General features: G+C 39.6%; 1 protein-coding gene across 2 annotated transcripts in view; it reads right to left on the reverse strand.

Moving 5' to 3' along the window:
- The window catches only part of UVSSA (UV stimulated scaffold protein A), a 42,674-nt gene extending 21,126 nt beyond the window's left edge, over nucleotides 1–21,548 (reverse strand). For both annotated transcript variants that reach the window (XM_065735895.1, XM_065735896.1), the window contains exons 1-7: nucleotides 21,451–21,548; nucleotides 21,023–21,353; nucleotides 18,796–18,916; nucleotides 17,215–17,628; nucleotides 15,959–16,068; nucleotides 15,222–15,350; nucleotides 1,794–1,911 (exon numbers count right to left, since the gene is read on the reverse strand). In XM_065735895.1, coding sequence (XP_065591967.1) covers nucleotides 1,794–1,911; nucleotides 15,222–15,350; nucleotides 15,959–16,068; nucleotides 17,215–17,628; nucleotides 18,796–18,916; nucleotides 21,023–21,353; nucleotides 21,451–21,548 — 1,321 coding nt within the window. The remainder of the gene's footprint in view (nucleotides 1–1,793; nucleotides 1,912–15,221; nucleotides 15,351–15,958; nucleotides 16,069–17,214; nucleotides 17,629–18,795; nucleotides 18,917–21,022; nucleotides 21,354–21,450) is intronic.
- Between the last annotated feature and the right edge of the window lie 671 nt (nucleotides 21,549–22,219).

Raw genomic sequence — 22,219 nt, forward strand, 5'->3', positions numbered from 1 at the left:
GATAACTACTGGGAGGTGTCTGGGCAGTAATTTATGGTAGGCTTGTTCTTTCACCCTTTTCCAAGAGGAAGAATTCAAACGGTAGCTAAGTATTGTGTTAGTGTGATACAAAAGGTGGTAAGATGCTTTATTTTTTAAACAAGTGCCCGTGAGAAAGACAAAGGAGGGGAAGGAGAGCAGGAAAAGAGTACATTCTACTTCCAGTAGAAGTTAACAAGCAATAAAAGAACTGTCACATCTTAGGACTCATCAGCCCGTGAACACACCCAGTTCCTTCTCCACTCTCCAACCACATCACTATCTCAATACCCTCATCTCCCAGCACTCATCTTCCCCAGCTATTGGCTAGACAAAGTACATGCCAAGAGATTGTGTCAAGCAACACATAACGCTAAGAGTCAAAGCAAAAAACATCACAGCCATCCACTCCCCAGGGCAATAGTTCAACTGCAGCCCTCTGTATACAGCAGGTATGTTGCACACCATTTAGAGGTATGGAGAAACAAAGATATTCAACTTCAACCAAGCCTTTAGGTGGGGTAAACAGAGAGATGTGCAGTCTGCACAGGCCTTATGTCAAAGGGTGCTGAGGTGCCCTCATAATTTAAATCTAGCAGGTTAAGGCAGAATGAGTGTCTGGCAGGATGTCATACCAGGAGATGCCTGGAGCTGACCTCAGCCACTACAGGTGAGCATCACTGAAAATCTTTTGCTGTCTGTACTTGGTAGCAGATGACAACAAATTGGTCACCTGAAACACACTGTCTTGGGTTTACACTGACACACACCCCTGTTTCATCAAAAAGATGCATCTGACTCACACAGAAAAGAGCTAGAGCCCGAATTTTATGATGTAAACTGCAGAGAAGTAAAAAGCAAGCATGAACAGGATTGAAAATGGTAACACAGCACCAGCCTTGCACAACCACCTATGGAGAAACATACAAGAAACTTACTCTAATGACTAAGGATTTTTAACTTCATTGTGATGGCAGCTACTCTCCTTCTCCTCTACAACAAACTGAAATCTTCTGAATATTAAAACACAAAATGCTATTCAGAGCTGCAAAGCTGCAGACACTTAATTAGCTAGATCTACAAAGGACAAGGAGTAAAGCACAGAAATTAAATTGTTTGAGATGAACTTTCCTCAGTAACTCCTCACTCAATTTCACAGAAACACATCACAAGTATATACATTTAAAAAAAAACAACTTCAGATTGCATTAAAAGGAGGCTTGCTTTATTTAAACAAAGCAGACAAGACCAAGATTAACAGATAAATTTCTCTGCTCAAAGGCTGAGTTCCTTTTAATATCTTGTGATTGCAACACCCAACAACAAGCTTAATTTCGGAGCTGTAAGTTGGCTGCTCTGTGGGATGAAGCAGTTGGGCATCCCCAACTGCCTTTAATGCTATTGAGACAAAACTTTATCCCATCTCACCAGACTGTTACCAATATTTCTAATATTCAAGCTGCTAAACTTTGCAGTCCCTTTGTTCCCTGTGTTTAGGGTACACACAAGCTCACACAGTGCTGCTTCTGGCTCTAAACTACAATGGGATATGATGGAATGAATTTAGCTTCAAGTCTCAGTTGCTTTTCCTCCTAGAAAGTATTTGTTTATCTAGAGCCAATTGCTGCTCCCCTTTCGATGTAACGACTTCCTCATAGCAGCCAGAGAGATTACCCACACCACTGATCACTTTATTACTTCATAATGGCTGTTTATTTACTTTGGTGCAGCAGTAACATGCAAGGATAAAGCCTTTCACAGCTGGGCAAACTCACCATATTCCTTACGCAGGTGGTCTGGAATGTGGGGCTCATAACCTTCCTTCTCAGGGACCTCCACAAACTCATCTTCATCATCATCATCATCGTCGTCCTCATCATCTGAAGCTTTCATCTACAGAGATTATTATTATTTTTTGAACGTGAAGACAGCTTCTCATTTCCCTTTACATTGCTAATATTTCACAGACATCATGATAGCCCTACTGAGGCTCTCCTTACGTCAAAAGTATTTCCCTAATTAGGTATTTAATCTTTATCTAAGATTAGAACTTTGCTTAACATTTTATCTTTAAAGCCATACTTTATCCTAAGGGCTTCTTTAAAGACTCTTTTATCCATTACAACAGATGCAGTTGCTGAAGCTTGAGAAAGTGTGAAATTATAAAATACAACAAAAAATCTTGAATTAACATGAAGGCTTTGACTTAATGAGCAAATTAAAGCCTTATCTCTTCTCCTTTGCTTGATATCACTCATTCAGCTGCACTCAAATAGTCCATGGCATGTTACCACAAAGTTTAAGGGTTCATAAACACAACAAGCAAATGGGACAGGAATCTGATGGACTGACTGGCTAATACTGACCAAAGTCAGAACATGCAGCTGCATCTGTATGCTGGTGTTTCACTGGGTTGCTTTGCAGGAGCACTAACAACACTGACAGTACAAATTCACATATACAAGACCCGCCCAAAAAGGTTTTCAAACATACTTGACCAGCCAAAATACAAAAATGGAGTTTCTACCAGTTAAGCAGATAATTAATGCACATAAGTGGCTTCCTACATTTCGTTTCAGCCAGCTACTACTGAGTATATGGCCAAGCAAGCCTCTGCATTTTGTTCTAAGCTTGTTTCACACCTGAAAATGAGTTATTTCTCCTACAGTACATGAAAGGTACAAGAATCTGCACGACCTTAACTACAGCCTGTACTATCAGAACTACACATATGAAATAGCAAGTGCTGCCTACATTAAAAACCCACCAGCACTGACGTTCTTGTCCACCACAGGTGTCATATAACACCACAATTTGCACATTACCATTTGCTTGCCATACACTTCATTAAGTTGAGGATGCAATAAGGGAATATTGACGAAAAGCAACCTTTCTCACTGAGCTCTCTCTTTTTTTCAACTTCACTGCAACAAGCCAAAGCAATAGATAAGGAATTGCATCATTTTTACTATTTTCAGCTGTGTTTTTGCTTCTCCTGCTGCACCTGAGTTATGTTGATACTCATATCAACCACTCGTTGAACACACACAGGATACTGCAGGTTTTGCCTGCAGCAGAATTTTTCCAATTTAATTCACTACTCTAATTGTGTGTCACAGCTGAGTTCCTTTAAATCACACCTATATTCGAATCCAAAAAAAGTTAGAAACCAATTTGATTTATTAAGTATAGTTTAAAATTAAAAAGAATTAAAAAGCCAACTCTTGTTCAGTACTACTTGCAAGCTGAATTGAAACTCATTTCTAATAAGCAAAATTAATTGATATTAATACACACTTCTAATGAAAGGATGGCACAAGGTAAAAGTATGATCCTTCCTTTTCATTAAAAAATAAAGACTTTGATCTAAGAAAGCTGCAGCTCCAGATAGATTCAAAAAGGAAAGATGGAAGAAAAAAAGATTTACTCTAAGAACAGTGTCCGTTTACTAAACCATTCTACCACTAACAGTCTTGATTATCAAATAAAGTCCCAGTATAACCATGTTTGAAAGGAGCCTGGTGCTATCCAGCCCCATATCACCACCTCCCGTTGGCAGACAGAGACTTGCTGGGCTATGCTAGAAGATTCCACATCCTAGTTTACTTCAAATCCCACTGCAATCATTTCTCTTCATGTAATGGAAAGATGCAAATCAGGCCCTACCTGGCATGGCCAGGACAGATGTGAGCTGGATCTGATCGCCAGCAGATATCAAAATAGAATTCTAACAACAAAAAAAAAAAAGGTAAAATATTCTACCACTGAAATTTGCAAAGGCACTACCTGAGAAAGAAGAGCATCCATGTTAAACTGCAACTTATAGAAAATCTTCCTGATGGTATTCAGAAAGGAAAACAACGTTTTGTATTCTGCGCAACACAAGATGGGAAGAGACTGAAGAGAAGGTTGTTCATATTTTGATTTTAAAATTCTACTTGTGTGGTTACCCCCTAGCTATTTGCCAGGGTTTGGAAATAACACCCATTCCTATCTCTCCAGTTAGAAGTATGACATACAATTTTCTATATGCAGGTTCCATTTCTCATTTAGCAATTAAAAAAGATCAAATGAAGACTAAACTTGCTATGGACGACCTTGGCCTACAGCTTTGTTCCATAGCATAAAAGCAGAATAACTCTCACTCTATAAAACAGGAAAAATAATAATGTATTTCTATAGCTTTTACTTAGTAGCCTGTATACACCTGAACAGCAACAAGTATAAGGTACTTGGAAATAATGACAAACCAGCAAAAGAAAACTCAGTTAAGACACAGCATTGATCTTAGACATCCAAATGAGACCTAAGGTATCAGCAGGTACAACACAAGCCCTCGTGTGCCTGACAATCTGAGGACCAGAAAGAATCCAAAGGGTACCATCCGTAGCTGAAATTTTCTCCTACTTTTTCCACATGCCATCGAAGATGCATAAATCTCTGTATATAATACATTAAAATATAGCGTGCTTTGCTAACCCTCAACTTGAAAACTGCATTGGAAGCAACTTTACTGTATTACCTGCACGGTCTCGAACTTTAAAGCACGTGAACAGCCTGACAGAGAGAGGGCATAATCAGATGCAAATTCACTTTGTTTAGGTATAATCCATGAACTGTGCATTCAAGTACTATGGAAAACATTAATCATAGGAAACTGTAATTTTTGTTATCAGTCTAACACTAATCAAAAGGGAAACCTGTCACTGCCGCTGACCTGTGAAACGTCCCAATTATACTCTGCGGAAATGACAGGAGCACTTAACTTCCTCACTGAGTAAATGACGACGATCAATCAAGTTTGAATAACAATGAGCCACGGAGCTGAAAATTATTTTTTGTATAGAATCTCCCCAGGAATTTATGAAAGGTGAAAAGCAACCCAAGGTTTTAGGGGCATTATGGCTTTCAGCTACTGCACTGCATATCAAACACTAAACAGAATTTATGTGTTTTAATTTTCTAAAAGGTAGATGTGGACTTGGTGCTACAATGCATAACATAATGCCAGATTTTAAATATGGGGGTCATTTTCATAAAATATTATGCTTATTGCTCACACCCTTGAATTTCACTGGGGTCTCCTATTAAATTTAGATTTCCTGTAAAAAAAAGTTAAATTAAATTAACTGCTAAGCTAACTTTCAGGAATTAAGTTCCCTTTTAAATTCAAACAGGCATAAAAATCTTTATTTTGATAACATCTTTAACAGGACAACTCATCTTTTTGCTCTCAAACATAAAATTCATCACCAGTGGAAATTCAAGAAGTTGCACAGTGGCAGTGGCTAGTTCCATCTCAATTTATGTCACTCCAGCAGTACTTCTGCAGAGCCATCCCACTGATGCTGTTTTATTCCATTCCCTTTCCACAGAAAGGAGGAGAGCTTGTGGGCAACAGGATTACTCTGAAAAGTGTTTTCCCCCCACCCCACCCCCAAGTTCTACTTTTTAACCATTAGCAAAGTTCCCTTGCAAATTCTACAGATGCTGTATCCACTTGTTATCCACTTTTCCACTATAAGTAAGCATTTCAGGCAACTGACATAAACAATCAACCATTAAAATAGATATTTAAGACAGTGTTCTTTTGGTGGCAGAATTAGTGTATTACAATCCTTTAGGAACAAGTGGTGAAGAACAAGACTGGTAAAAATGAACACTACACCATTTCTAGTGTTCTGTACTGGAAGAGCAGTAAAGCACAAGCTCAAGTGATAAATATTACAAGGCAAAGCTTCTCTTGTAGTGCACAGAATTAACAACTCCAAGCAGTCGTGCAACTAGTTGTTTCTCAATAATCTGTTAAGGAATGGGGGGGGGAGGAGGGGGGGGTGAAATCTCCTGTTGTCAAATCCATTCCAATTATCAGGTGACAGAAGCGAAGTCTCTAATGTAGTTTGGCAGACTTGTAAGAGAGAAGTGTGAATTAATGCTTTCTCTCTGATGCTACAGGATGGAAGACCAAAGAGATTCCTGAACATTGGAGGCTGCATGCACCTCTACTCCTCACCAAGCCTGATGGAAAGATTTTCAGCTCAATATTAAATTGCTCTGCACCCAGGGTGACAGTGCAGTACTATTCCTCACAGTGAAAGGAACCAGGATTCAGCTGGGCACTTTGCAGATTTTGGGGCTGAACTGATTTGACAATGAGAATACAGTAAAACAAAACCAAGAAAACAGAACACCCATAACGTTATTTTTATTGTAACGAGTTAGCATGTCTCCTCAAACCTGCTAATTGTCATTACAAACTTAAAATAGTGGTGACTTCTCCAGCAAGACAAGCACAATCACACCATTTGTTCCCTAACTCATTGAAAAACTTGAAAATCAACAGATGTCTCCTTCCCAATCTCCACCTTAAAAATGAAAAAAAAACAAAAGAAACAACCCTGAAAACAGATCACAGAACTGTAGGGGTTGGAAGGGACCTCGAGAGATCATCCAGTCCAACCCCCTGCCAAAGCACACCACTATCAATATGAAACCACTGCCACAATGCATTTTTTGTAGTAGCAATGGTATGTTAAAAGCAAAAAGAGGTTGATAAAGAAAGGACAGAATGAAAGAGAAATATCCATGGTATGCCAACAGAAATGCAATCCTACTTCAGAGTCATCATTACGAGAGCCCCGAGGTTAGTGTAGCTCAGTGCAACCAGAGATTCAGTTAAATGTCTTGCTCAGTCATCCCAACTAGTAATAAATCTAATTAAACAGAACCACAGAATCCTTAGAGTTGGAAGAGACCTCTGAGGGACAATAAGTCCAACTCTCATGCAATGATATATAAATAAATTAAAACAACAAAAAAATCTTCATCTACCGTATACCACTCTGAAAGATGCAAAGGAAAGCCCTTGGTCCTCTTCCCAGTTTTTTTACAAATTGATTGTTACTTTCCATTAAGAGGATTTAAAAACTCTGAGCTTCTGCATCATAATTAAATTAAGCAATAAAATGACTGAAATACAATGCAATCAGTTTACTGAAATACAATGCAATCAGTTTACAGGAGTAGATGTTCAGCGTTCACTAATTACTTTAGAAAAAGAAAAGATAGCACGCAAAGAAGTCCTATCTACTTACTAAAACACCACTTGCAAACTACAGCTGGGACCATTAAATAAATTTGGCACGGTCTAATTAACTTGGTTTGCAATCTCAATTACTTTTCACCCAAGAAATCACTTTTGTTCAGTTTTATGCATGTCTGTTTCCCTTTTAAAAAAAAAAATGATGTAAGGCATCCTCAGACAAGTGAACTCTAAACTTCATTTGTCTTTCAGCAGGCTTGATGGCTATGCATTTAAAAACCCATTCTATCTTATAAACTAAAAATTAAATGTACTCAGCTGTGATGGTCGTCATTGCATCTGCTATTTATATGCTAATACCCTCACTGGAAGATCTTGCAAATTATTCCACCATGCCAATATCTCATGTGCACCTACTCAAAGCCAACTAAATATTTTTTCTAGAGGCAGAAGATTTCAGGTTAGGGAATCAGAATATTTATCACCACAGAGCCCAGCTAAAGGGGCAACCTTAAGCGAGTACATTTTTTATTCAACCACAACACAAAACATACTTCAGTCACCTGAAATGAAATTTGAGGATATTCTATGCAGCCAACACTGCACATAAGAATAATTTCTTCAGTACCTTCAATAGAAATTGAATAATCAACCAATGCATCCTACATGGAAAGAGTTTTATAAAGTTCCTCTTTCTTTTCCACCCTTTTACATCATCCAATATAGGATGTAAAGTAAAAAGTAAATAAACGCTGCCAAAATGACAGTTAGCAGAACCGTGCTTGAGTTTTCCCTGGAGGAAACACAGAAGAGTTATATTTATAGGGACACCCACACACAAGCCCTCCACTCTGCTCCATGATTTGAGCACAAATTCAAACCTATATGACTACAAATTAGATATGTGGTCCAGGCAAATTACATTTTATGTCTACCAGTAAAAGTATCACTGTTGATTCTACTTGTAATTGCTCAACAGCACATAGGCTGTTCACATTTAAACCAACTTTTAGCCAAGCATAAAACCACCTTCAAAACATATAAGCTGCTTTCCTATTCGGCTCCCACAAATAGCACCACAGCAACCTGTACAGACCTACCTGCTAAGGAGTAGCTTTGGTAACTGCACAACACATAAGAAAAACCTGGCAGAATTTAATTTGCAATGATTTCAGAATTATGGAATGGATTAAATAACTTATAACAAAGAAAAGGCAAGTGTAAAATAGCATTATTCACCTTACCTGTGCCTCAAAAAGCAAGCTTGCTTTATTGTTACCTCGTGGCTTTCTGTGAGTAAATAAACTCCAGAAAATGCCTAGAGTTTTTCACTCATCTCAACATAAAGCAGAAAGCTGACAGGTTTGAAGACTGAGGTGTGATGAAGCTAACAAAGCTATAGAATCTACAAACTAAAGTGACAAGAAATCTTGTTAGGGTCTACACTCAGACAGGAACGTACATAGAGCAGAGATCCTAAGATGCAGAAGAATCCTCAATTTTGTCAAGCAAGAAAGCAGCTGCCATACAGTCACTGTAAAGGTTACAGCATTACCTTTAACAGCGACTATGCCAAAAACACCTGCTTCTTTTTTCCTCCAAAGAGAAGCTTTTTTCAGTGCTTTTCAGGTAGTCCACGCCCTTTGTGAGATGACAAAGAATATTTACGTCTCCTTAAAATATTTTAAGTAATGTTTTGGATTATTCAATCCCTTTATGACTCAGAGGACTACAAGTGATAAAAGCTAAGTATTAAAGACACAAAAAAGTAAATATCTCACCAGTAATCACTGCCATTATTGAATTTTCATCTAAGATGTGGTATAACAGCATTCCAATTAGCACTCAGTGATGCAATAAGTTCTACAGCGTTTGACAGATCACCACCTAATGCTTTGACAGGATCAAACTCATGCTCCTAAGCATTGGTATCCACCACCAATGTATATACACCTCTATGTTCTGTTATGCAGTCTGCACACGCACAGAAGCAGTAATTAAATCACAGCCTATTTCAGGGATCACATTTTAACTACCTATTTGTTAAAAGTCATTTCAGATTTTGTATTTCTTACAGATGAATATAAACCCGAGATAAACCTAATTTATTACAGGCAACAAGTTAGCAAAATAGTCTACGCAAGTCTACGCAAGCATCTTTATTTTAGTGTTACTGCACCACAAGATTTAAATGAATTACTATAATAAATTCTCCAGGTAGTGTTCCAAGCCTGATTTTCCCCCCCTTTTTTTTTAATAAATACACATATTTAGCAATGCACCCTTACTGAACTTCACAAACACATCCTATTCACTTCAACGCACAGTTTCTCTTTGTAAAGCAGGACAGATAAAAAGCAGGAAGCAAATTTATATCCGAACATACACTGTTCAGTATTCAAAGATGAATCAAGGGAGATGACCCTTCAGCCTGCAAAACTTAAACACTTAACATAAGGGTTAACTTGATGATATAGACATCCTACCTTATTTTACACTCTATTAGAAGAGCTCCAAATTGCATTGTGCGACCTGCGAATCAGATAGGGATCAGAGGTCGCCACAGTGACAACTTCAAGAATTCATGACTACATCTGCATAACAGGATATTTTTAATAACTCTGTAACAGCAGCAGGCTGCAGAGCTACTGCAAAGCATAAAATACAACACAGCAACTCAGGTCTACAAAAGAGAACGAAAAAAGCAGGGCAACAAACGAGCTGATCAAAATACTGCTTTCCTGTTTAAGCCTTTGAGAGTTAATTTTACTGTGTGTTACATATAGACCTATATCCCAGTAAGGCTCAAGAAAACAGAAAAGCCTTTTTGCTAAGAAGTGATTGGGAAAGACATCTCACATGTAGAAATAGATACAGTACGAAGGTCAAAACGAGGGAGGAGGGAAGAAGAATCTGAATATTCTGTGTTTATGTTGACCTGGTCCTTTTAAGAAACATTAGCTAAATAAAGAAGTGTTGCCTGGTGTACTACTTAGACCATAAGAACATTATTAATCTTTATTCTGAACAGTGAAATGTAATACTTTGACTCAGGCATGATACTGATTTTATAATCTTTAGGTGTTATACTGATTTAATTTACCAATATTCCTAGTTTCAGAGAATGTAAGAATATCAAGTTATTCAATCTCAAAATTAAACAGTTCTGTTTCTTTAAAGGGCCACTTTAAGAGTTAGAATTTTGTCTGAGTGTAATTTAAAGGTATCATGGGGGAAGAATGACAACGACTTACCCCCCCAGAACCAGCTTCTACAAGATGAAAAAATGAAGGCATGAGCACAAGAAGCTGTTAACACAAAGCTGGAAGGCAGGAAGAAAGCAACTGGACTAGATTCAACATGGCTATAGAAAGAGAAGATGCACTCTTTGCCTTTGATCCAACTAAAAGACAGACTTGAAGAGCTGTTCATAAAGTTACAAAATGATTACACAGAAATAACTCATTAGCATTGAGAAAATGGCAAGCTGTTGTTGAAGATATGGGGGAAAAAAAAGCAGAAATAGCTCTGTAGCCAATTGGAAGAGCTCGTGGCTTAGTTTATTACGTGGTAAAATTTGTTACATAGAAAAATATCTTAAGAGCAGAGTATGACCATGAAATATTAAACCTGTAAACTATATTTGTAAACATTTTCTGATATTGTTCTTTCAGAAAAAAGTCAAGAGTTGTATTGCAGTAGGGTTCAGGGCTCTGATGAGCTTCCGGACTACCAAGGACAGCCTCCTCCAAATCTAATTATTAATGGCATTACTGAATCCAACCAGATGTTTCACATGGATAAAATTAAGTACATGAATAAATCAAGATTCAAGCGTACACTCAGGTTTGATAGAAGATAAAGATAGTTGAAACAAAAAGTAATGAAGCCAGTTAATGAAATATTACATATTCCTGGTTGTTAGTATGACTTGAAATTAAAAATACAAAGTATAATAGGCTTGGTGAATCACTCCACTGCTGGTGGACAGAAGAGCAGGATGTTTCTCACATCATATTGCCTTCTAGCTTCTATCTGGTTAAGTTTTAGTCAGCTTGAGTATTAAACGTTTATGGCTTCCCAAAGGCAATTATATAAGAGATAAATATACTCTCAGTTCACAAAATATAGCCAATGAGCTGAGCTTCAATTCTATTAATTATGTGAGAACTTCAAGTACGATCCAAATGGAAAACCCCTTATGTAACTTATGAAAATGAAAAGCACTGTGCGTATTTTAAATGATGCACTTGTGCTCTAAACAACTGTTAAAACTGAAAGACTGTTTGTATCTAATCAGCTGCAAATCAAATACTAAGAAAAAAAAGCTTAGAATTATAAGAAAGGAGGGGGAAGATATTAACTAACAAAACTATTTCTAACCAGGAAAAACAAATTAAATGAACATTTTAGCCATAAGCAAGTTATTCCGACAGAAGAATTAAACCTTGAGAAAAGGTATTTCTATTAAAATACCAATCTCAGCCACTAACTACAATTGTTCTTCCACAATAATACATTTAAATAGAGCCAAGAACTAACTCAAAGTGTCTCTAGTGTACTGCATTAAGTTTACCTGGACACACAGACCAAGACGATGGCTGGCTTTGGATAAAGGTGGTGTAGAGAAAAATGTCGAACGTGCAGTGTGCACTCCCTCTACTGGACACTGAGATTATCCAGAACAGGAGTTGAGAGAAAGAAAGGTATGCCCAGGCATCCAGGTACTGTGAAATAAAAGGCTTTTATCGCTTCTGTCCTCTTTCCCCAGATACAGCTAAATCTCAGATTCACAGAAAAACCCGATTTCTAAACTCTGGTTTATCTTTTCAAAGTGCATTTCCCAGGAGAAGTGAACACCTGATTCATGCCCTAAACAAATATTTCACTATGATAAACAAGATTTGTGGAAGTACACAAAAACTCCTTTGCTTTTGATCAGTACATTGAGGCTGCCACTGTCCATCCAGCCCATGACCTCTATGAAAAAAAGCAATTCAGGAAGAAATGTGCTGATGACACCTGGTGGCACAGCACTGGGAAAGAATGCTGGGATGCACCAACACTTAGAAAATCCGCTGCAAAGGATTTGTTTCCTCTTCTGAGGAGCAGTCGAGGGATCTGGGATTGTTCCGTCTGGAGGAAGCACAGGGGAGATCATACTGTTCTCTGCAGTAACCTGAAGGGAGGCTGCAGCAAGGTGGGGATAGGACTCTTTAAACTGTGTAACCAGCCGTAGGACTGGAGGGAATGGCCTCAAGTTACACCAGGACTGATTAAGGTTGGACATTAGGAAAAAATTCTTCTCTGAAAGAGCAGTCAGGCACTGGAACAGGCTGCCCAGGGAGGTGCTGGAGTCAGCAACCTTGGAGGCATTCAAGAAACGTTCAGATGTTGTACTGAGGGACGTGGCTTGGTGGGAAATACTGGTGATAAGTGGGCAGTTGGACTGATGATCTTGGTCTTTTTTCCAACCACAGTGATTCTATGATTCTAGATTGTCAATGGATAACTTTTGTCATTCTTCTCCCTCTCCTCCTGAGTGGTACAAACAGAAGAGTGCCATTGTCCACTTGTGCTGACAGGCTTTAAAAGCACCGACTCTTTCTGCTCAACTCTGCACCAACTGTGCTCTTCCACCTGTCACGGTTATCTATTTCAATTCAGTGTGTTTCTCTGCAGAAAGTTGTGTGCTTTCCTGCAAATGACTTCATTAAGAGAAGTTCTGTAATGCTCCAAAACAATATCCCGCAGTTTGCAAAGTAGCAGGGCTTCATATTTTTTCCAGAGATCAAAGAAATCTCTCACAAAAACCCTGCACTCATCAATTCTCCTGATCTCAAGATGGGAGTGGGAAATTCCCTGCCACTCCCTTGAAACTAAACCCTGAGAAGGTATTCTAGCACCAATAGGAACAGAAAGAAAGTACAACAGTACAAGAGATGAAAAGGGAGACAAAAACTGAGCACAAATCAAAACCAGAGTTGGAGGAGACTGAGCAAGCTCAGGTCCCCAGTCAAGTTCCCAAGTCCCTATTGATCTAGGTTTTATTTTACCAGAAAATCACATTCTCACTGAAGATAAGGCTTGCCTGTGGTGCAGTATCGTAATTACACTCAAAGTTTTTTTTGCCTGGTAGAGAACTTGCCCATATGCACTTCACACTGCAATCAGTAGATGCCAGGAAAACTGATAGCATATCAAAACACCGAGTTATCACAGACCAACTCCAGACCAATTAACACGGGATCCTCTGCACTCAGACACTTCATTTACGTGCTGTCTCCACTTATAAAATGTTCCCCTTCATTTCTAGGTGCTCACCTCTACACACATGCAGGTCTACAACACTGACTGCACATCTTAACAAATCATGTTTATAAAGCACCAAGCTGAGTCAGGATAGGATGGCTGCAAGCCAGTGCTCTGCTATCAGTGCTTCTGCATTTGCATCTCAAAACACAGAGTGCAGCAATACTACGGCCTGGCAAGAACCATAGTTCCAGTAACACAAGGACATGCATTACGTACTGCTACTTCTGACTGTAAGCAACAATGCTGGATTAAATTGGAGCTGAGCATAATATTTCATATTCTGGCATGTAAATATTTGACAGATTGGGAGCTAAGAATCACAGTCTAAGAAATGACATGGTTTATTTTCTTCTATCGCACTCTCCCTTTACCATGTTGATAAGTTTCAAACAAGTCAGTTGTCACGTGATGAAAAGATAATTTCAACAGTCTCATTCCACAGCACAGAGCTGTCTTTGTTCAGGTCATAAATTACATTAAATCAGCACCAAAATGAAATTTGGGCATTTCCCACTGGGAAAGAAAAAGAACAATTGTGTGTAGTTTTCTGTAAGTTAATACCTCAATACGCACTGCTTCATTTTGAAAGTATTCTTTGTGAGCACTGTTATGTATTTTCCTTTTTTTTTATTTGTAACAGCACAATTTATTACCTTTCAACCTCGTACAGATTGCATTGATCAATCTCCAGAATTGGTAACATACCACTTCAAACACATACACGTGTACGCACACACACAAAAAGCAAGGCTTGAATGTCCTTTATATCTTGCAAGAAATATTGCAACCAATATTCCATGCAGAGGTACAGCAAATGAAGTCCTGTCAAGCAAATGGCAGGAATGACAGCAGATGTCTGGATTCCTTCATAGTTGGTTGCATTAAGGTAGCACACATATTTCACTGAGGGGAAAAAAAACTGACAAGACAGTCTTAGAGTACTTTTCATTCATAGTTGGCACTTCTGACTGACGTGGTACATCAGCAGTACTAAGATGATGAACCAAATTAATCTTAATAAGGCTTCATTTGCACAAGGAAAGCAAAGTCTGCAACACTCAGTCATGGCTAAACCAGGCTACCACAGCTTAATCCAAGGTATAACAACTAGATCAAATTCTTACAGTCCAGCCACAAACCAGGATTTACTCTGGACCCTGACCCAAAACACTTGCATGTCAAACTCCACAGTAATTAAGCTGGATCACAAGCAGCAGAAAGGAGCATTGTGCAGCTCTGTTTTAGAGATGTAAACACGGTATAGATTCCTTTTTTGGATTTGAATAAAGCATTTGATCTTTCAGCCTCCATTTATTCATTAGCTTTGCCTGATACTCAAAATCTGTCATCTTCTGACACTTCAGAGCTTTATATAACAGCTAATTCTTTCAAGATGTCCTTAGTCTTGCTATCTGCCTACTGTAGGGAGCAAATGCTACAAAGCAGACACTAATTTCATAACTGTAGAGCTAGCAAAGTCCTGCATATGGTAAAAGAACAGCAGCTACACAGTGTTTCCCCAGAAGTAATTATCTGGGCAAAGGAAGATGAGGACATAATGCTGCATGTGAAGAAACTAAGAGTAAACAAAATCCAAACCTAACCTTATATGACCAATATTAAGGTATTACATGGTTTTGCCTAATAACACGCCTCCTGATGAACTGTAACAGGTTTTCAGCTCAACTGCTTTAACTGAAGGTATAGCCAGACAAATTAAGTGAATCAATTAAAACCATGTTGAAAAGTTTGCCAGAATGAGGTTGAAGAGAAAGTGCATTTTGGTCCACAAGCTAAGCATTACTAATGGCTCTCTCTAGCAACACTGATAGTTTTAAAAACTCACCACTTCTCTTTTTCTCTCTTTAAAGGAGATGTTCATTTCCTTGTACTTCTTCAGAGCAGACTCCATTTTATTCTTAAGATCAATGGCACATCTCAACCTATCGTCGTTTATTCCTGCACGGGTAAATAACTGCAAAGCAAAAAAATCTACATTATTCTCTTCCTATAAAACTAAGCCCACACGTAAAATGTTTTTCCTCTACCTTTAAGGAAACAATGTCTCAAACTTTTTTATTTTGCATGTAATGATTAGGCAGCACAATTCTTTCTCCATCTAGCATATAAAAGCTAAAAGCAACCACTAAAGATGAATAAAAAATGAGTAGTTGCTATAAACATCCCCTAATAATGCCCTCTGGCAGGCCATATTTCCTGCATAAGGCTCCTGAGAATAACACCAATTGGCAGAAAAGACAGCATTCTTCTGATGCAGACATGTTTAAAAAAGAACAAAAAACACAAAGCTCTACTTAAATATTTTGTGAAGAATCTGTGATTTCTTCGATGTCTCTTCTTATTAAATGCATCTGTAGGTAGCACACCTAGTGCTGAGCCATCAATCAAGCTCTGCAGCTCCTGTACTCTCCCCTTCTGTCCATCCCTAGTAGAACCAGCAATCTTCTTTTCTATTTGCACCAACGTTTCTGGCAATCTTAATTTCTCTTCTCTCACCCTCAAGTCATACCACGGCTGGACCATGTTTTTATAGGAAGTGAAGAAATTAAGTCTTTATCCCACCTGAATCCAGGACTGCACGGAAGGCAAGAACTTATTTCTGATGAGTTTTTGAGCATCCATGACACTGTTTATTACAGCAGTATTGTTTTCGTTCTCATTCACTCTGATATCTGCTCCAAACAGGAAAACAACATTTAGTTTTACCTGTAGTGAAGCTACTGTAAACACTAAAAAGTAGCCACGAACCTTTCTAAAATATTTTCAATGGAGTAAAATAGCATAACAACTTATATAATATATATAATAGTATAATTATACATATTTTATATTATTGTTCTGTTAGCCACATATTCAAAAAGACAAAAAGCTTTCAGTTCAGTGATGACAGAAAGATTTAAGCCATCACACTAAATAAACAGAAAACAAGTGCAGTTTTACTATTTACACTACATCTTGTTCTATGTTCCAGTAAAATAACTGGGCCTTAATGTAGCAATTTCTGCTTATTCAATATGCAAAGTCCCTAGGGCCCCCCATTCCAAAAGGGGCTGATGGTCAAAGAAGCCACATATGCCACCACACAAGTAAAAATGGTAAATGGCATTTTACATCCGTTTGCTGCCCATAAGCTCCACAGGTATCATTCCAGTTCTGTTGTCTGCAAGCACAGAAGTAGATGTCTATCTGACCAGCCACCTGCACTTGAAATTCCAATTGGACAGTATTTGTAAGAGAATTCATATGGACTACCAAAGCACTAACTACCCTGATTTTCCTAGATGTAATTCTTATTAACAAAATTACATTAAAAAGATATGATTATATCCCTTAAATCTTCCTGGTAAAACTCTACTTACTGCTTCCTGCAAGTTGTCAGTAACAAAGAAAAGCTTAAGAAACAGGCAATTTTAAACTGTTTAAATTAGTAGCTTATATCAACGTTGCAGGAAGAAAGAAAGAAGTGAGTGCAGAAAGAAAATGTTATATACAGTAAAGAAATGGTTACATTTCTAAATAGTGGGAAATAGATATACCATGGAGTGCTATAATCAGTTGATGACTAATACAAATGTTCAGTTTCAGAAGGTAGTTAATAAAATCTGTAAATCCCATACAAGACCATCCAAAATGAAGAATGGTTGCTAGATGGGCCAGAAATAGAAAAGAAGCCCAAAATAAATCAAAATACTGTTCAGGAACCCCAAGCACCCCCAAGTTACAGCAAAAATAAGCAAGCAAAGTAAAAAAAAAACAGAACAGTTACAAAGCACTATGAAAATTGCCTCCAGCTCTTTGTGAAAAATTGTTGCAGGTACCTGTGGATAGTTCAAGGTCTAGAGTATACTTATGAGAAATAAGTCCGTGATTCCTGACAAATGTGTCATAATCATCATCTCCGAGAGCAGGAACATCAGTTTCAACTTCTGAGCGCACGTCCTCATCTAACATATGTTGCTCAGGCTTCTTCTGTTTATCACCTAACTCTTTGTTTTGATCAGTTCTAACACACTGAGAAACAGGAAGGATGTCCTTGCTGCAGCACGGCTGCTCATCATCCACACATCCCACATATGAGGACAAGGAGGATGCAGATCTATCCTCATGAGCAGACATTTGTTCATTGGGTTCCAGTCCCATGCTGTTCACAGTGAAGTCAAAAGGATCTGGCAACAGAAGTCGGAAACAGTTCTCCATCGCTGTCAGCGTATCAGCAATCTCCTGGGACAGCTCTATCACAAGACAATTGTTTTAGAACATTGTTAAACAGTGTGCAAAGTTGACTCCTGAGCAGAGAAACATCTACAATACAAATACTACTGCCAAAGAGGTAACCCATTTATCCAGGAATCAGCCATAATTTGTCCATACATTTTTCTTCCCAATTCAGAGACTCGTAAAAGAGTCAGTACTTCTCTTAAGGAGGAACTCTAGAACTTCCTGGATTTAGGACCAGCACTCCTTCCCCACCCTGCCTAAAATTTCAACCTTGTATCAAAGATGACTCAAATACTCCAGTAAATTTAAAGCAGAAGAACAGTATGGTAAGAGACAAATACCCTCAGTAATGTTAATGGGCACTCATTCCACAGCCATAAATGCTATAGTTGTTTGCAGGTGTACCCATGAATATATGCTATAGCCAAGAGATGCTGCCAGCAAAACTAACTTTAAGAAGGTTAAATCTTCCCCCCCCCCCCCCCCCATGCATGAAAACATTTGCACAGCACGTAGAATAAACAGATAAATGCATTCACTGCACAAACTGAAGCAATTGAAATAAATAACCCTTTCCAACTGCAACTCAGTACACGCCTGCTCTTAAATACTGCAGCAGTATGTTGGTTGTGTACACGTTGTTCAGAGATTCAGCTCCCAGCAACGTGATACTTCTCACAGATTTCCTGCACTGAATCTAGGATTGCTGTGCAGACTCGCATCCAAACTTCTGGAACACAGATAATGCACGTACAATAAAACTAAGGTCATCAGTCAAGAAGACTGTACCTAGTCATAGACACAGGAATTAAGCCACTAGATCCAAAACTTCTTCTAATATCACAGAATGTCCCAAATTCAAAGGGACTCACAGGGATCACCAAGTCCAACTGCATACAATGTGCTTGTGCAAGGTTATACATTCACACCCTGAATTACTGACCAGATATTTATGCATTTATTTTTATCTCCTCATTCTACTTGAGCTTTACGGGACCCTTGTCTCTCTAACCTGAAGAATGTCTAATGAAGTGAGTAAAGTGAAGTGCTAACAAATGTATCTTCCAATACTCTGGGGTTTGCTATTATTTGGTTATATATTCTGCTTGGATTTGATTTATACAACTTTACAAAACTTGCTCTAAAACCAAACCAAACCCACCAAAGTCAAAGCACATCACCTGCCATTTCTTTTTCAGCTCTTTTGGCTTTTTCTTTGTAAACATTATCCAATCGTTTTTGCTTCTCCTCTTCCCTCTTCCTTTCAGCCACTGTTCTTGCATGTACATCTTGAAAATCCACCTAAGGAAATGAAAAAGAAAAGTACAACATTCCTTGTAAGAAGTACATAGAAAATCAATTTCCTAAGATCCTTATCAGTGGTGAAAAATCTTCTAACGTACACAATCAGCCAGAACCTCGGCAGTACTTCCTTTCATCTCCTCTCCTCCTGGAATCAATAACTACAGAAATTCTGAATGGAGGTTTTATTCCTACTAATAAGGGACTACTCAGAATCGACGGGCTTTATTTATTTATTTGCTGTACCCATTGATTGAAAGAAAGGATATAATTTAGCCTCACCTTCTTGCTAGTAAAACATAAAACCGAGTAATTCAAAACACTGTTTCCTAAAAAATTTCTAGGTTTTTTTTTCGTAGAAGGGTTTGAAAATGTACATATTCTCACTTCTGTTTTAAGGAAATGAATCCTGAATTGTGATATTCCATAAGAAAGACCATCTGCAAAAGGAAATGTAAGTATTTCCTTTTGAGTGCTACCACACAGCTTTCGTTAATTTCATTATGGATTATGCTGAGGGCTGGCTGAGCCCATCCTTTGCTGCTGATAAAGGCTGTACCCTCCCTGGCACTGCACATGTATTACGAGCACCCACTGAACATTTATTATAACTGCTGATTGAACCAGCAGTAACTCAGAAACTTGGTCAGAACCCATCTAACAGCTTCATTCAGACAACGCAGAGGGACACTGGAGTTGTTCATCAGCTTCTGTGCTGGAGCAGAACACATGCAGCCTTCTATTATTAGTCTGTAATGTTGGAGCTGGACACAACGAGGTGCAAACAACTCTTCTTGCTTTAAAAGGCCTAAGTTGTGGGTCTAGACAGCAATAAATACTGCAACTTTAGGGAAAACATAGGAATTCAGCACTAATACACTCAGTCATGTTCAGTTTATAATTCACACTCAACCTGCAACTCCATTTGTGCTTTCCTTGAATCAAAAAAATCCTGCAGAAAATACGTAAAAACACATATAAATCTATTTATTCTTCTATCAGCTTAAGGTGTAGGTGTGACTTCCATTCTGAAGCAGCTGGAGCGTGGGGACCCAGGCAGCAGTCAGTGGGCGGAGCCCTATTGGTTTGCACACTGAGAAAGCTCTTATTTCAAGTCTGTGGTTTTAAACCTTTTAACCACATTAAAAGAGGAACAACAACAACACCACACCCCAGTATTCCACTATTTGACTGTGGACATGGCCTTAATTTTTGGCCTGGTTATTTTATTTTTCTTTAATCACTTTAAAGAAAGGTGTTTACAGTTCAGCCCCTCCCACAAGTACACTCTTCCATTGTATTTCTGACACACTATGACTTAGTTTGGAGCCTCAGACTGCCCTTTTCCTTACCTTCTCTATCTAATCAGTACTTAATACAATATTTAAGTAAATTTAGTCACTGAATTATAAGTGATACGTGTATAATATTTACCTGACAAGTTTAAAAACAATTTAAAAGGAAAAGAATCCCAGAAACCAATACAGTGCTCTCAGAGAAGGTGCTGGGTTTTGAAAAAAGCACATCTTCCTGGAGAGCAGCAGAGTGCTCAGCTTCTAAGCAGCACTACAACATGATGTTGTTGTACGTGGTGAAGTGTGTGACGCCTCCTCCATCTTGCATTCATCTCGCTACACAAGGAAAGAATCACACAGGAACAGAGGATTGCAGGGGTTGGAAGGCACCTCTGGAAATTCTCCACTCCAAGCCCACTGCTAAAGCAGGCTCCCTGTAGTAGGTCACACTGGGTGTATGCTGAATATCTCCAGAGAAAGAGATTCCACAAGCTCTGTGGGCAGCATGTATTTTCCTTAAATGCATCTCAGGTTTAGAAAAGCCTTTAGAAAACATGCTACGTGAAGAAGTAAGCATCTGCTACTTTTAACACCTTATACCTTAAGGAGAGGGCTTCTGCTTCAGCTGAGAGCAACCACCACAAGTTCAAGGGACACTGGGTCAGTCTAGGGTCTGTCTCTTTGGGAGGTCTCTCGATGGCAACACTTTGCTTCCAACAGATTCCCGTCCACATTTATTGACCTCCTCACCTTAAACACCTCACTGAGACAACCCCCCACAGACTCCCAGGGCTGTAAAAACGCAGAGTACCTTCTTGTTCTGCTTTAAATAATGATATCCCAGCGCCAGCTTCTTGTAGGCCTCCCCGTACTTCTCGTGCCAGTCCTGCACGGCAGCGATGACCGTTTTCTTCAGCTTCAGGGCCACGTCCCGGGGCGGGGGGAGCGGCTGCTCGTGGTTCACCCCCACGGTGAGCTCCAGGAACTCCTGGAAATCGGAGACGAGCAGCGTGCGGAAGCGGTGCGAGCGGGAGAAGAGCTCCTGCACGATCTGGAAGGCGGAGAAGCGCATCTCGGCGTGCTCCTCACGGAGCCTGGCGAGCAGCAGGCGGTACGCGTGGCTCACGTGCCCCTCTTCCGACCTGAGCAAGCGGGGACGGGTGGGGGAGGGGAGGAAGGGGACAATTACTCAAGCCCTACAACGCACGCTGCTTTCCGTCACAAACCGCGGCTCCGCACCTGCAGATTCGCTTCAGCTCCTTCATCCTGCCCGGCTCCAGCTGGGGCTCGCCCGCCGTGGTGAGCTCCTCCAGCAGCTCGGCCAGCCGCTGCTCCATGCCCGCCCCGGCGCCTTCTGTGACGTCATCACAGCGCGCGGCGCACGCGCGCGATGTCACGCTACCCGGAAGTGTGGGGGGGTCCTTAAAGGGGCCGAGCGCGGGTATTTGTGTGCGCGTGCGCGGCCTGCTTCCCAAAGGAGTCACAGAATTTTGCTTTCTGAAGCAAAATGAGTGGTGAATAGAGCAAAGGAGGCAGGAAAACAGCCTTCAGTCATGGCACCGGGTGACCCCGGCCCTTCTGTGCTGCATTGTGAAGGTTTGAGCTGCTGCCACAATCCAGAGCTATACATGCTGTCCGTACAACCCTGCCCAGTAAACTGAGTGGCACTGCATGGTGTGAAGCATCGTCACAGTGTGGGTGTGTAGGATGGAGGTGCAGGGATGTGTTGGGATGATCAAGTAAACAAGCACAGCCCAGGCCTCACCAGCCAAAACTGCAGGATTTTTTTCCCACTGTTTTGGCATGTTTGGCTTCCAATGGTTAAACAAGTGATTTTCTCCTTGACAAAATACCTCCTCTTTGTAGCTCTTAAACAGGATGATGTCTGTGGAGTATTTCACAGGTGAAGACTGCTACAACATAGCCTAGCAGAAGGGTACTCCTATACAGAAGCAAGCTATGCTCTGAAGGGTGATTAAAGCTCATCTGCAGGACTTCTGGGGCAAGT

Source organism: Cyrtonyx montezumae, unplaced genomic scaffold (assembly GCF_038088225.1).
Source record: "Cyrtonyx montezumae isolate F1298 unplaced genomic scaffold, pur_monq_1.0 scaffold_2, whole genome shotgun sequence".
NCBI lineage: Eukaryota > Metazoa > Chordata > Aves > Galliformes > Odontophoridae > Cyrtonyx > Cyrtonyx montezumae.